Source organism: Coenobita brevimanus, chromosome 40 (genome assembly GCF_032717465.1).
Source record: "Coenobita brevimanus isolate Jiangsu-jjx chromosome 40, ASM3271746v2, whole genome shotgun sequence".
Classification (NCBI taxonomy): Eukaryota; Metazoa; Arthropoda; class Malacostraca; order Decapoda; family Coenobitidae; genus Coenobita; species Coenobita brevimanus.
In genome coordinates, this window is record NC_136993.1 from 15,707,277 (window position 1) to 15,724,461 (window position 17,185).

The window sequence follows — 17,185 nt, forward strand, 5'->3', positions numbered from 1 at the left end:
GCTGTGGCGGGAGTGGAAACACGTCGGGTGGAAGGTGGAGTGGCGTGACTGGACTCGTCAGTAGCAGAGAGATTTTCTTTTTTTCTACTCTTTCTGCTCTCTCTTCCATTGTTCCAACCGTTTCCTACGTTCTTTTAGCTTTTGTCCATATTTCTTAGGAGGCATTCTGGCACAAATAAATAAAGGCATTCCACCAGATAAATGCACACAAAGGGGTATATGAATAAAAACCATAAGCAAGGCAGTACCTTCTCTAACGCAGGGGTCGGGAACGTCCGGCCTCTGGGCCATATAAGGCCCGCAAAACCATTTTGATCAGGCCCACAACGTAATTGATAAATGCAATTTTATAAACGCATGAACAAATATATATATATATATATATATATATATGGCCCGTGAATGATGTTAAAAATATCATAATGGCCCTTGATAGGAGAAAGGTTCCCCACCCCTGCTCTTATGTATCCCGGCTTACTGCCAGTGAGACAGTGATTCAGTGAGGCTGGTGGTTTAGAGTCAGTGTGGGGCTGCCCGCAGCGTGCTGCCTTAGAACATATCATACAATAATCCAGAAACTAGACAGAACAGAAATCGGTGGATTCTTCTTTGAAAAACAGAAAATATAAGAAAAAAAAGCAGACCTCCTGTAAGGCAACACCATTTGAGTAGGGATATTGAAATGCATAGTAGGGCATTTATATTATGCCATACGGCTGGCAGCATTCCATGGTAGACAGGGAAGGAGCTACACCATCCACAATGTTATCGTAATTGTTTGTAATTTTATGATTTTTATCATTATGAGACCCCCCCCCTAACATGCATGCCGTTAGTTGACCTCTCCTTGGCAACATAACCAGCAACTGTAACTATTGTTTCCTATGAGGTTCATTGTAGGACCCGACATTCCCCTAGCTGTGTTAGGCTACAGCCAAATTGAACGCGAAAAGCAGGGAGGTTGCTTGGAGTGATGAGCAGATAGGTGAGCGTCAATGTGGTGCGTGTCCAAATAGGAAGTGGCAACCTTGTGGGCGACAGTCTCGGAAGCATGCCTATAGTGAAATATCCGCTGAACAATTCACTATCTACTGAATTATATTTCATAAATTTTTGTATGGGTAAATAATAAAATTGGCGATGTTAGTTACATATATACTTATACAAATACATAAGTGTATTCACTTATTATTAGGTTTAAGCCTACAGTGTAACAAAGGGAATTGTCACGGGGTTTTTAAGATTATACAGTATTAAAGGATAATTATTAAATAATACTGAGAGCAGGACAATGAATTGTCTTGTGAAAATCAAGCAATGATTACTTTATTTGGCTTGCTTCGCCGATTCTCTAAGGACGAGAATTTATAAACTTTCTCAACAGTACACAGCAGAGACTAATTCCTCACAATTGCTGTTTGTTAGTACTGTTAGCCTCTGGAGAAAGTGATTTCACCCCTGACAGTCAATAACTGATGCTATTAATTATAACAGATTCTTGCTGATGCATTAACTCCTAGATGGCACAACAGATTTTAAGCTTAATACAACAAGACTGGCCTAAGTACCAGTTATGAATAGCAAAGCGTTTATGCAAGTTAGGAGGTGCAACTACAATAAGCTTAATATGGAAAATAAAACACGAGTTTACATTACATTAAGCTCGAGAAAAAGAACTGTTAAATTTATTGATTACAAAGAAATAAATTAACGTTACATGAGTCTTAAGATTAATTCAAATAAGGAGATCGCACTCACTCTCTCACTCAAAAGCTAAACTTTTAAACCTAGGAAAAACTAAAGGAAATACTGGTCAAAGAGTGGACTAAGCGGATGACTGGGCGTCGTTGAGGAAGGACACTGCACTTGCTAAGTCTCTCGCCAATCACACTACGTGGAAATTCAGGAACTGGACAACGGTGGCACTGCTACGCTCTGGGCCTAACCTGCTTTCACGGCGTGCAAACCTTGACTGACTCAATCGTGGGAAAGAGGCAAGTGTTGTGGCCGCATTGCTAACGGCTAGAATGAGCGAAACATGCCCATAATAAAATGCTCAGCGGAAGTGCTAATGTCTCGCACAAAGACGATCTTTTATGACACATTGAAAAATTGCCTGAAAAACACTCCCGACCGGGTGAATACGTAACAGTTACACTGAACGATAAACACTGGGATTCCACTAGAGTTCACTGTTTCCCACCAAATGCCAATGTCACGAGCCGACCCGTGACAGGAATCGAGCACTAAATACTAGTATAATTTCTAGACATTAATGGTCTTTGACAGGTTTTATAACAACAGTGGAACAAATGTTTCTTAAGCAATCGTATGACAAAATAACACACGATTACAATTTACCATTTCTATGCAGTTATTCACAGATATTTTCCCTGTGATTCTTCAACACTCCAGTATTTTTGTGGAGTGAAACATTTGGATCCCACACAGCTCTCCTGTGGTACATGGCTTCAGGAAGTTGTTCAGTAGACATAATTACCTGAACCCAACCGACCCAGCATGCAGTACCAGCACGACTGAATGATCAAATGCCTGGGAAGTGGGGATGTCGCTAGGCAGTGCACGATATTTTGGAACATGCTGCATCACGTAGCGATGAGCGTGGAGGGTGAGCGGAGCAACAAACCTCCCCGCTTATTCAGTGTGGCCACCCACATAAAGTTTAGTGTGTTTTATCCTGTCACCTCATCCCTCCCCACTCAAGTCTCCCCACTCGTCACGTTCGGTATGGCTGTACTCTTAGTGTAAGTCAGGATGAACTCTTTTTGTTGACGATGCAGTACACTCTTTTCTCCTTAACTTGATCCAAATTTTCATTTTTTACAGCTATTTCACGTAGGTCATTGTCAGAAAAAAGACACTGCTACGGCTCTACATCCTTTCCACAGACGTTCTTTGTGACTGATATTTTATGCTAGAGCTGTTATATTGTAACAGCTCAGCACTGGAGGTGGAATGATGGCAGCTTTAGGACAACTTAGTGGGAAAAGAGTATAGAAGGATATAGGGAACTGTTGTGAGAGTTGTGGCCTAGATTTTCAAGTACTATCACGAGCATTAGTTTCATTATCCCCCTGGATAGAGCGGAATCTGAGTCCCAGTTGAAGACGGGCCATGCATTCAAACATTAGCCGGTCCATTGTAGTCAGTTAATGTTTCATGGGATTTGGTGAGGCTCTCTTCCCACAATATTACCCTCATCTCTCACTGCCATAAACGACATGGAATTAGTTATTGTTTGTAAAATGATTCCCACATGCGTTTCTTTCAGTGTATCCATTTCTGTTTATATGTAATTCTCGATGTCGTTCTAGGTCCTCTTTCAACTAATTCTCGGTCTAATACCTAAAGGATCTGTCTTAGGCGTCCTACTTTCGAACCACAAAGGTTATTTCACAGTGGCAGTGGTTACATATCATCAGTACGAAGTGGAAACGCTCACTGGTGGGTTTGTATATAGCTCATGTTAGCTCTCCTCGACAGTGTCTGTGTCGTGTATCGTTTGTGACATTTAAAACATACTGAATAATGTTGTAACATACAGTATTTAATGATACTGATTTTTTTTTCATTTGACACACATTGTTCAGTTTTATTAGTAATTTCCTCACACGTGGTTTTCCATGCCAATTACGAAAATCAGAACCATTTTTGGGAAAAAAAGGTTAAAACAAAATTAATGTTACAACCCTTTATAGTATTTTATTAATATTAGTGACAACAATCTACACAGTATTTACAATTTACAAGGGTGGATATAGATAACAGCTTCCTCAACGGCGAGGTAAAGAAACCTTGGTTAAATCGTGATTGGCTGCCCTACCTTCTTAACTGTGAATGGGTGCAGGACTAACAAGTCCAATATGATTGGATGGTTGCTATACCCAGCTACTGTGCGGTCAGGAATAGGTAGCATATAGCAGAGGACTGTAGAAAAATATTCGAGTTTATCCCTTCTTCCTGTCAGAGTTAAAATGGATTTCATTTAATAAACAAATCAATTTGACAGAAGAAACGAATCGGAATAATATAGCGTCCGAAACACTGGTATAGCCAAGACCTTCAGCCACATCCTGGCACCTTTTAGTGTATAAAATTGAAAGCATTTTACTCAGTATTATTTATAAACAATTAATATAGTGATACTTTAATTCATAGTTCTATAAGGACGTTATAGTCTGCCAGAAGCTTGTCATGGAATGAGAGGTGGTGGTGGTAGTAGTGATGGTGAAGGGAACGTGGTAGGAAAATTTAGCCTAAACAGTCTTAACAAGGTGAATCATAATATCAGTTATTGGCTAATAAGGACATAGGGCAAAGAGTGAATCTCTCTCTCTCTCTCTCTCTCTCTCTCACACACACACACACACACACACACACACACACACACACACACACACACACACACACACACACACATTCATATATATATATATATATATATATATATATATATATATACACACACACACACACACACACACACACACACACACACACACACACATAATACTTACCACATTCATTTGGTGTATCAAAATCCATCATTAGTTAAGCAATTTAACTCTCTTATCAATTTTTGTCTCAGTGTAGGTGTTAAGCTAGGATCACCATGTTATTTAATCTTTTAGCCCAAGATGTTATAATCATTATAAAGATAAGAATAACACCACTACAGTAGGCTGACCTTGATCTCTGAAGGCTGCCATCCACAAGTCTCAGTCTCGATCAGTGTCTTCTCAAGTCATTGGCATGGTTTCACCCACAGTTTATGATTATACAGCGTAACATGTCCTTTATACATAAACTGAAACATATAGTTTTCTCTTTTTATCATGATTTATTCCTCACTTAAATCTACTTCATGAAGTTGTTATTTTACGATTGTTCAGTATTGCTGAGTTATCGCAGTGAGAATAATGAAGCAGATGTGGTCTCGTATCACCATGTAATGTGCGAAGCTTACAGCACCCCCCTCCCCTCTCTGCCTCAACATGGGGGATCCTCCCTCTTTCTCCAGGTGGGGTTGGGAAACACCCTCCCTCCCCTCCCACCCTCCTTTACACGTCAGTGCACCTCAAAACTGTGGACAGTCATAATACGTCATGTAAGGGCGATAATTATCCTTAGGTAGAACAATGTAAATTATACCAATAATTCTGGTTGAAATGTCAACCTTGCGAAATGGAGCTTAAATACCACAAACATCTTTCCTTAATGCAACTATATCGCGGTTACTGCGCTTCACTCACGTGGACTGTTTCCAAGTAAATAATCACAGTGGTGCCACTTCTCTTCAAACCCTTGTGCCCCAGTAACACGCGGGAGTGCTGGGAACTGTACAAGGTCACAATGAGTACTAAAGGTGCCAATTCGCCACTTCAAGTCACTGTTTAATGTCCATGTCTCACAACCATAGAGTAAGACAGGGAGTACCAGTGTCCTGAAGATGCAATGTTTCTTTCTTCTACACAAATAACAGCAATGCCAAATGCTTGAGCTGAGTGTCACATCGGTCTGGCCCTGTGGGTCAGACCGATATGACAAGAAATCCCTTTGTCTGACCTAGGATTCTCATTTCCTAAACTACCAAGATAACTGAGTTTTTAAGACTTCCACATTCTCTCCACATACTTTGACAGACCGAAATGCTTCATTCAACAAACCACCAAATGCCTCGACTCTGGTCTTGGATCAGGAGATCTATAATCCCAGTGGCTTCGCATTTTCGTGAAATTCCTTGAGGGCACTCAGTGTATCCCCAGCGACTTCACAAGGATAACTGCTTCATCAGCAATGTCAAAGCAATAACCCTGAAATTGCCAACTGAATCTACACAGTAACTTCGACTCATAGCCCGGCCAAGTACTCAATCCATGTATATGTTAAAAGCACTGGAGCACGGACACATCCTTGTATTATCCAGTACTTACGGGGAAGAAATCGGATGTTTCTGCACTACATTTGACAGCACCCTCAACATTTGAAGAAAGGCCAGCAGTCAGATGGATTTTCCATTCAGGGATCCCACACAGCCACAGGAGTTCTCATACTACCTCCTGAGTTACCGAGCCATAGTCCTCTTGAATTTCGCACATGCTGTATGCAGACCTTGTCAATACTCAAAGCAATGTTCCAGAAGAACTCAAAGAGCTAGGATGGGGTCAACTGTATACTTCATGGGTCTATAACTGGAATGCTCAGACCTCTGAAACTATAGCAAATGTTCCTGGATACAAATCAGGAGAATTTGAGCAAGAACCTTGACTGGTATACTGAGCACTGTAACACCAACGTAATTACTACAGTAATGTTGTTCTCCTTTCCCTTTTCAAATAAGGGTGACCAAACCCCTTGACCAGTCAGGAGGAATGATACCAGTCTGCCAAATGGCGATGCAAGGTCCTTTCATTTAGTGCTCAGATAACACAAAACTAGCAGTCTGATAAATCATAGAGGACAGTGTTCATATAGCTCATCACAATTCTGCGTTACATAAACTTAATCACGTATTTGATTCCCACATTCGCAAATGAACATATGTAAAACAACCAAATACCACAAAGAAAGACCACAAACACAAATGACATTCACAAGAAACAAAATTGTTACCCATGAACCTGATCACAATGGGAGGCTCATAGTTTAGCCCAGGACAGTATCATTTCCATCTGTATCTTGCGTGCTGCACTACCTACACCACAAAAACCACTAAGCAGCCAGTTTCACTACTCTAAATATAATGCCCAGAAAACATGCTCCACCGTAACCCAAGGTAGTTCAAATAATTGTCGACACAATTACTGCTTCATACCATCACGCCTAGAACTCTTCATATTGTCATAATCCTCTAAAGTTTGTCCTGCTCACAGACAATAGGATGACTTTGGAACAGTGAGATCTGGACGTCAAACTTCTGTATTTCAGTAAAAACACTATTGTTAATTCTTAAAATGTTCATTCTTTCCTCTCTGAAATGCTATGTCATTTACCATAGTACACCGTACTTCATTATCCACGGTCTCACATGAAATCCTTCTGCATGACTTCAAGTGTAAAAAAGTAAGTCTTTATAAGCCGGATTTCTGCTGATCAGGGTGTTCATGTTTAGTCGAAAAAGAGCACACAGCAGTTAAATGCTGATTTCCGTTGTTGTTTTATAAAGGTTAGTTGAAAGCTTCACTTAACATGTTAGACTAAGGACTCGTAACTCTAAAAAAAAAAAAAGAAAAAAAAAGAAAGAAAAAAAAAAAAGCATTTGAACCTACATAGAGTGTTGCTAATGTCATTTGAATAGATTTGTATTATTTACTTGTATTCCAGGAATGTACCTGGCCCTTCAGTGTAGGGGTTGGGCTGCAGAGTCATACACCTCTGAAGCCAAGGATTGATACAGTTATCCACAAGATTGTTGAAAGTGGCCTGGTGTCGCAATGGTTTAAGGAATCAGTATGGATTGCTACACGGGTAAGATTGTACAAGCGTCTTTAGAACCAGCTAAATCAGTGTCAGAAACAACTGAGTCAGTGTCAGAGATAAATAACTTTATTACATATGTTCAGCTCTTTCTCGCACTAGGTTAGTGGTTCTTATCCAGCACGATGCCATTCATCCACTGTGGTTTCTAAATCCAAAGGGTAAAGGTTGCAGATCGGTAAGCAGCACTGAGCAGTGTGTGTGGGGGGTAGGGGGAGGACACTAATAATTAACTATAGACTCATACCTTTTTCACTGATATGTATCAGCTTATCGATGGATTATCATGTCAGAATATTAAAATGTGAACGTGTGTATACTGGCAACACCGACAAAAATATTCTATTCACAGTGATTATGAAGTGTATTTTTCCCAAGGTAAATAACAGTAATGTGACTCTGGAAGAAAATGGTGCTGGTATTTGCATTTTAGCAAGTTATTTAAAACATTTCAAACATTATTGTAAGGTATACATAAGACAGTTCAAAGAGCAAGATGGCTTAAGAGTACTTCTCTCAGTTTACAATTCAGTTTAGATATACTGTTGCAGGGTCATCACGCTTAGTGAAACCTTACCAACTTCACTTCAATGACGTTTTTATTTTGTTATTACTATACCCGGTTTACTCTAAGTTTCTCTAAAATTACCACCTCTCCATTTTGAATGCTAATGTGTAATAGAAGATGAACACTAGAATATGGTGCAATTCACACACACACACACACACACACACACACACACACACACACACACACACAAAGTGCAATTGAAAGGATGTAAAACCGCAGCATTGTCTGTTTCTTCCATTACACTACGTGAAATGGGCTACAAAAGGATAAAAATCTGGGCGACCACATAGTTTTAATAATTTTTTTTAGTTTTTTTTTTCGGAATTGAAAACTTAAATGACTCCGTCACTAATCTCTTCATTACTTGAGATCTCCTCTAAGACTAATGAATGCGTCTGATGGCAGCAAAAACCAAAAAGAAGTAAAAGAGTCATCCTACTAAAAAAAAATAACAAAGTAGGCCTGATACAGAGGTAGCAACGCCTTTGTCCTGTTTTGAATATTACTGATGCTCACACGTTATGTATGTCAGTATTTTGGTCACATGAAACATTGATTTATGAGAGTAAACTAATAATCCAAGTTGTTAAATTGTATGTTACTGAATATCAAAATACTGGTGAATATTTTAGAAGCATTTATTGTTTTTTCGGACCATTTATGAATTTATGAAATGTTGCACATTCATGATATTTCTAAAACTTTCGACAGAATGTGGCACCGTTCCCTCCTGTCCAAACTCCTTTGCTATGGACTAACGTCTTTTGTTCCTCTGCTTTCCTCATATCTCAGCAACAGAGAAATAAGAGTAAATGTAGATGATATATATTACAATTTCCACTCAATTAATGCCGGCGTGCCAAAGAGATTAGTTCTGGCGCCAACCCTATTGCTAGTTCATATTAATGATCTCTTATCTGTCACCCACAGTCCCATCCATTCATATGCAGATGACAACACTTCACAGTTCATTCACATTCAAACACCCATTTACAAAGTTTAATATCTCTAACTCTCAGCTATGTGCAGCCATCTCCATAAATCAAGACTTATCTAGTATTAATGATTGGGGACAAAATAACTTTGTCTGATTTAATGTGAGTAAAACCAAATATATACAATTTACTAATAGACAGATACTGTCAGATTCATATATTACCTTCATTGCTACTAATATTCCGATCTCCAAAAGTACTAAAATTCTCGGTGTTTCACTTAACAGTGCCCTCAGCGGAACCTTTCATGTCACATCACTTGCTAACACTGCCTCAAAGAAACTTGGATTATTGTGCAGAGTCCGTAACTTCTTCCCTGACGAGCAGCTGGCTACAATTAATAAGAGTCATGGGTGCTCTCAGCTTGAATACTGCTCACCCTTGTGGAATGGATGTGGAGAGGTTGCACTAAAACAACTAGACAAAATTCAAAACTAAACTGTTGGAAAAACTACCTCCCCTACAAATAAGAAGGAAAGTTGCCTCCCTTTCATTATTTTACAAATACTTTTATAGCAAATGCTCAGACAAAGTTGTGTCCATTGTGCCACCTCTCCATGCCTTCCCTCTTGTTATAAAGGCATCTGGTAGCTCCCATGAATGTCACACAGTCATGTTGCAAAACTTCTGCCTATCAGAATTCATTTATTCCCCGAACTGCATCTTTCTGGAACCCGCTTCCCCGAAGCTGTTTCCCCCCAAACTTCAACTTACAGTTGTTCAAGTCCAACTGTTACAGATTTTTTAATGAATGGAGGATGCAAGTAATCTGCTGTAATGGATTCTTTTTTTTTATTAATTTGTTTTCCTTCCTCTTCTGTCATTTAAAAAAATGATAGCGCTGAGGAAGCACAGTCGGTTTCATTTTGATAATATATATGTGTGTTTGGGGGAGGGGGAGGAGACCATCTTTGCTGCCTAGTAAAACTGCTAAAAGACCTGAAAGCACTGATATTCTCCTTCCAAACTGTATTGCTGCATTATCAAATTTTATATCTAAACATCAGTGTGTGTGTGTGTGTGTGTGTGTGTGTGTGTGTGTGTGTGTGTGTGTGTGTGTGTGTGTGTGTGTGTGCGCGCGCGTGTGTGTGTGTAAGACGATTTTTAAAAATGCACTGGACTTAAGATAATCCTAGGAATTAGGTACAGTGTAACAGAATCGTCATCATCATCATCATTATCATGATCCAGACCTCCTTTCCCACCCTAGGGCAGGGTGAGGAGTAGCAATGTCCAGACAGCCCAAATTTGCCCAGTCCAATGGGCCACGCTTTCATTCACTCATCATTCAAGCCCCCGTAATCCTGGCTCTATCGGATAGGTCAAAAACATTAAACACGTGTTGTAGCTTCACCTAGACGTATCCGATAGAGTCAGTCCGGACGCTGACACGTTAATAAGGGTTGTCAAATCCCTGATCATGCACTTCTCCTCACACTATTCATCCAGCCTCACCGACTTCCAAACCTCTCTTCCTCACACACTCATCCAGCATATCTCTCCACCTTCTCCTTGGCCTACCTTGCCTCCTCCGTCCTTCAGATTCACGCAGATACCTTTTTCACCATTCTAATGTTATCCATTCTTTCCTCATGACCATACCATCTCGGTATACTCTCTACGATTCTTGTGTCCACCGTCTTGCTCACTCCACATCTTTCACGAATCACATTATTTCGCATCCTGTCCACCCTCTGTACTTCACATACATTCCTCAGCACATACATTCCTCAGCAGTCCCATCTCCACTGCTCTTACTCTTGACTTTTCATTTTCATGCCACACCACATAGTCGCACATCCATATGTTAAAATTGGCAATTACACTCCTTCATGTAAGGATTGTGCAGCTGCAACACTCAAGCCTCTGTTTCTTATAAAGGCCTTCATTGCACCAGCTACTTTTCTTCCTTCTGTCACTCTATTTTTAACTTCTTTTGCACATTTTCCTTTCATTTCTATCACTGTACCCAGGTATTTGAACTCGCTCACCAGTTCCAGTCTCTCTCCATTCACTGTAACATCGCACTGGGAGTCACCTTCTCTCTCAATAACCATCACTTACCCTTTTCTACATTTACTGTCAAGGCACGACGCTCACAGACATCAGCAAAACTCTGCACTAGCCTACCAAGTCCTTGTCCGGTACTTGCAAGCAGTACTGCATCATCAGCATACAAGAACTTTGAGATATTCCATCCATCACCATTCATTACCAATGCCATCCCTTTATCCATTATTCGGGTTTTTACTTCTCTCATCACCCCATCCAAATATATATTGAACAACCACGGGGACATCACACACCCTATAGTCGCACGCCCACACCGATCGTGAACCATTCCCTTAGATGTCTATTAACCCTTACACATGCTTCACTACCATCATAAGACCTCTTGATGGCACCTAGCAGCTTATTATCTACACCGTACATGCACAGAGCTTTCCGTAATCCTTCTCTGTCCATTTTGTTGTATGCTTTTCCCAGATCCATGAATGCCATTAACACCTTATGGTCCTTCTCGCAAGCCTTCTCTGCTATCTGTCTCACGGCAAATATTTAATGCACACATCCTTTGCCACTCCTAAAGCCACCCTGTTCATCACTGACTAGGACTTCTGATACCTCTCTTACTTTCTCTATAATAATTCTTCCATGTATCTTCCCTACCACATTCAATAAACTTATGCCACGATGATTATTGGTCTCACTTTGTTCACCTTTATTTTTGTATAGGGGTACAATCACAGCCTTTTTCCACTCTGCTGGCACTGTTCCACTCATCCATGCATTCTTACATATGTCCAACAAGCACTTAATTCCACTCTTTCCACTACACTTAATAGTCTCTGCATACACCTCATCAACCCCAGCAACTTTCCCATTTTTCAGCCGTTTCATAGCATTCTTCACCCATGCGAGTGTCTGCATTCCTTCGCTGCACACCCCCAAAACCAATCATGTTTACAGCCGCTTTGCTGTCTCTATTCCCATTCATCGGGCTTTCAAAATATTCTTTTCATCTGGTTCTTACTTCATCCCAATGGGTTAATAATCTACCACCTACATCCTTCACACCATCACATTCCTTTCTGCTTTCACTTCTACTTTTCCGCATCTCTTTCCAGAATAACTTCTTATTTTCAGAGTAGTTTGCATTTGTTTTTCTTCCTAGTGATCATTTACCTCCTCCTTTTTCCTCTTCACTAGTCTCTTTACGTGCCTCTTGCACTCAATATATTCAGTTCTTATTTCAACTGAACCCCTGTCCTGTAACCACTTTAGCCACTTCTTCCTCTTTTCCCCCACAGCTCTCTTAACTTCCTCATCCCACCATGCCATACCTTTCTTCTTTGTTGTTACTCTTGCCACACCACACACCCCTTTAGCATTCCCAACTAAGCAATCCCTATATGCATTCCATAGGCTGTCCAGATCCATTTCATTCCAATTCAGTAATTCTAACTCCTCCTTTACTTTGGTCTCGTAATCACTTGCCATTTCTTTGATCCTCAGCTTCTCAGCCTTCAGTCTTTCTCCCTGATTGCACCTCTCTCTCCTGATCCACCTCACTCCTCTCAGCTTGATCATGTTAGCCACAGTCATTTGATCTGACAGAACTCCACGTCGTTCTCTCACGGCCGTCGTATCAGTAAGCTTTCCCATCATCGACCTCTCTACGAACACGTAATCAATCAGGCTTTGATCAACACGATTCCCGTCCCCTTTACACCATGTATATTTATGTGCATCTTTGAGTCTGAAATACGAGTTACAAATGCACAACCTTCTCTCCTGACACATATCGAACAGAATGACATGGAGTAATGATTATAATGTTTTATTAATTACTATTATTATTTTATTATTACTATTATTATTATTATTATTTATTATCATTATTATTATTTTTATTATTATTTGCAGTGGTCAGTGGTCTTTAGAAGCAAGTAGTTTTTCTTATTTTATGTTTTAGGATGTAATATTTGTTGGTTTTAAATCTCCTAATATTCTCTGTTTTTTAAAGGATATAAAATCTGAGTGGAAATAGCTTTTATTTAGTAGGATCTAAATAAAGACTTACCAACAATTATTCTCACTTTATGATTATTCATTACGTCTGATTAGTACATGAACAGTCCTTTATTATCCTCTGATATGTGGAGTTTAAAGAAATATACGGTTGACTCAACAGTGAGAAATGGTGTTAGTAAATGCTGAGGTATGAAAAATATAGTGGAGATAAAACATCAATTGTTCAGAGGGAAGTGAAGCACAGAATGATTTTGTGTGTGTGTGTGTGTGTGTGTGTGTGTGTGTGTGTGTGTGTGTGTGTGTGTGTGTGTGTGTGTGTGTGTGTGTGTGTGAATGGAGAAAGACTTGAATTTTTTGAAGGTTCCAACTACCAAGATGCAAAGGCAAACGAGAGAGCTAAATGAAAAGAAGTGGAAAATATATTGGTCAAATGAAGTAAAGGATATCGGCATGAAACCAACGATAGAACACCGAGCACTGAGACTGAGAAGTTACTGCATGAAGATATGTTAGTACCCACATTAGCAAATGGGACTGACATAATATTTATCTTACCACAAACAAAAGAGGTGAGGCATAATTAATCATACATTATATTGGCAGGAGAATCGGATGCAGCAGAAAGAGACCAACAAGGAGGAAGAAACAGACAGCGAGACTGAGGTGTTCCGAGTTTTGCCCCTAAATGTGGAGCACATGCAAGGGGTCTTCTACATCCTTGGCCTTAGCCACCTCTCTGCTGTCATGGCGTTTCTCGCAGAGTTGTGTCTTGCTCGCAGGGAACAACACAGCACCAAAGACTGACACAAAGACGAAGATGATTTTACTCAAATTATAAGAAATGTTTGACACTCTAGCGGCTATTGATGAACTCTGTTAACAATTATTATGAAGAAAAATTATATTTAACAGGATCTTATGCTTTATATGTGAAGTAATAAAGCTTATTAAATCTCTATGTTTCCAAAGTGCATTAAGTCATGCCTAGCCTGCTGCTGCACAGTTTCATTTACTTTTCACTTTCAAAACAGAATTCTAAGTCCTGAATGATGAATGTAGCTTCGTGACATCACTCTCCAGTATAAAGGGATCAACTCTGAAAGGCGTAAAAAAAAAAAAAAAAAAAAAAAAAAAGGTAAGTCAATAGGCAACATGTGTACATCCGTGTCCCAAGATGTAACACAGTGCTGCCATCACTGTCATGGTACTGTACTAGGCAGAGCCCTGTAGTGTCAGCAAGGGTTTCTGCAATATAAGTAGAGATTTCTTCTGCAGTGTTGGCAGAATGCTTGTGCAGCGTGTCCGGAGAGTTCTTGTAGCGTGGGCAAAGAGTTCTCGTAGTGTTGGCAGTGTTAGTGTAGCATGGGTAGTGGGCTCCTGTATCTACGTTGGTGATATCTTCATTGCTATTAAGTATACTCAAAGAATGCGCCAGGAATTAAATTGAGGCCGGAATTGGACGTAAGGCCCTTTTTGTAAACTGAGAAGGCAAAGTTTTACGGAAGCTCCCATTTCTGAGGTTTTCTGGGAATCATTAATAATAATAATGTGAACATTAAATTGTTAATATAGAGTACAAAAAACAGAGAATCTTTGCTGTTGTTTCTGTCATGAAATCCACAAATGACTGGCAAATGCTGTGCCTTGCCTACTCGAGCTCTGTTATAAAACCGGGATGAACTTCTGACAATTTGTGCGATTATGTAGATCCGGATAAAACAACTGAACAACCTATTCTCTAGGACACGTTCTGGGTAGGCCACTTCTATTAGACATAATTTAGGCTAGATAACAGTGAAAGTAAAAGGAATAAATACCAATAAAACTGGATGTTCTTTGTTCATTCACCATCCTGACCTACACGATCGGACAATTTGCGTCATAAGAGAAGTCGATTTTGGTCTCAGTATGAAAGCTGTTCGAGGCAACAATAACTGGATGCTGAATGGTGAAGTCAGTGTGGTCTGAGGTATCGTAGATGAAGAGATGTGAAGTACAGTGAGAGGATATTCATTCACACAAACACACACACACCCTCCTCACACCTAGACCTACCCACCAGTCCCCGCATGCGCACAAACACCGATGAAACATAACATCAGCTCTAGTTTGCCAGCGTGCATGTAATGAAATATGAGAAATCCTTATGCGGGGTGGACTAAACATACTAGTATGGTACTCCGAGTTTTTCTTTTTTATGTGTTCGACTCTGGGCATAGGCTTCACAGCCTGGTCCCAAGGCCCAGTAGTCCTTCTACATATCTACACCTCTACATGTCATCACTTCGGCGCTAACACCAACCGTCCATATTCAATACATGCTAGGGCTGTCTCATACAGGACTGGTGTATTGGTATTAGCGGATGTTTTTACATGTCGGCGGGTCTCCTTGTAGATCGGTAAAGTCTGCTTTACATGAAATTCAAATCCTTAAACTGTTCCCTGCCCCAGTGGGGATTTGAACCTGGGTCCGATAGGACCGCAGGCCACCTCTCTATCGATTGAGCCACCGCTTCCAAAACATGTATGAATGAAAATGACATGACATAGAAACCATCCGTTTCACAACGACGTGGGTCTTTTTTGTCAACTATACACACTACTTCCAAAATATTGTGCTCAACTTGAAAAGATCTCTCGTCCTGTATGTACAAGGCTCTGTCTACTTCCATCTGTAAAAAAAAAAAAAAAAAAAAAAAAAAAAAAAGTTACTCTGGAAATAGCCCCCCCCCCCAAAAAAAAGGAAAATGATTAAATTATGAATTCCAGAGGGGAAGGCATCTTATACCCTTGATGGCCATTTACGAAACGCCAGATTCTCCCAGCTGGGATCAGCCGGCATCCTATTTTACAGAGTGCAGTTAGCAAGTTGTACACATGCCAGTGATGCTCTATCTTAGTAAGTAAAATTGGTTTATTTATATTTAGAACCGTCTTTCGTACTGAATGAATTAAAGAACACAGTAACTCTTCCCTACAGATCGACAAGTTTCCTCTACGAAAAATAACGTCGCCCTGTGGTAGTGTAGAATGAAGCCATCACATCAAATGCATTAAGGACCACGTTCTGGTTGGCTGTTGTCATACCTTGATGTTAACTCTCTGGGAGCTACGTTAGCTGACACAAATACTTGAATTTGAAAATGAGAATGACCTTGCTAGCTATCACAAATGAAAAAAATCTAGTGTATTTGTATGAATATGGTATCTATCTATATACCCATCTATTATCTGTCTTCATGTGCCTATCTGTATCTATCTACCTAATTATCTATATCTATCTATGTCTGTATCTCTATATAATCTATCTGCCTATCCATCTCTCTCTCTCTCTATCTATCTATCTATCTGTATCTGTATCTATATCTATCTATCTATTTATGTCTATATCTATCTATCTATGTATGTATCTATCTATCTATCTATCTATCTATCTATCTATATATATATATATATATATATATATATATATATATATATTTTCTCTCTCTCTCTCTCTCTCTCTCTCTCTCTCTATATATATATGTGTGTGTGTGTGTGTGTGTGTGTGTAAGTTTCCAGTATAAATAATTTACAATAAGTTTCATGAAGAGAAACTAACAATATAATATATTTATTCCACCTTCCCCAAGTGTTATGTGGAATGGAAAGATCAATACTCTGCGTACATGTGCGCTGGTCTTGCAGCGTCTATATAACAGGGAAATTCGTCCATCGGAGCTCACTCAGTCACACATTGTCCCATCAGCTGCTCCATCCTCACTACGTTGCCCCTCCATACTTACCCTCACATCTGGTAAGACTCGCTTTACTTTCTTTTCCCCTACCTTAGAACAAACCAGTATCTGGTGAACCACATTCAGCTGCACCTTCACCGTACAACAGTTACTTGTGGTAAAGAAAGGAGATCTAGACAAGGTATTCAGCTGTTAAGACACCCATATACTTCAGTGGAACTTCTAGAACTTTTGTGGCTAAAGAAAACTGAAATTTATTATGAGAAATTACTTAAAGATGAGAGAATTATATGCCAGTATTAGTTCAAGCATTTTGCATCTCTTCATAATACCTCCAAAATCTCCGAAAT

At 39.7% G+C, this 17,185-nt stretch overlaps 1 protein-coding gene across 1 annotated transcript in view; it reads left to right on the top strand.

Annotated features, from left to right (window-relative positions):
- Nucleotides 1–13,902, top strand: part of LOC145396966 (putative glutamate receptor) — a 144,372-nt gene extending 130,470 nt beyond the window's left edge. Inside the window, exons 12-13 of the mRNA XM_080270198.1 lie at nucleotides 7,345–7,488; nucleotides 13,702–13,902. Coding sequence (XP_080126324.1) covers nucleotides 7,345–7,488; nucleotides 13,702–13,902 — 345 coding nt within the window. The remainder of the gene's footprint in view (nucleotides 1–7,344; nucleotides 7,489–13,701) is intronic.
- The last annotated feature ends 3,283 nt before the right edge of the window (nucleotides 13,903–17,185 follow it).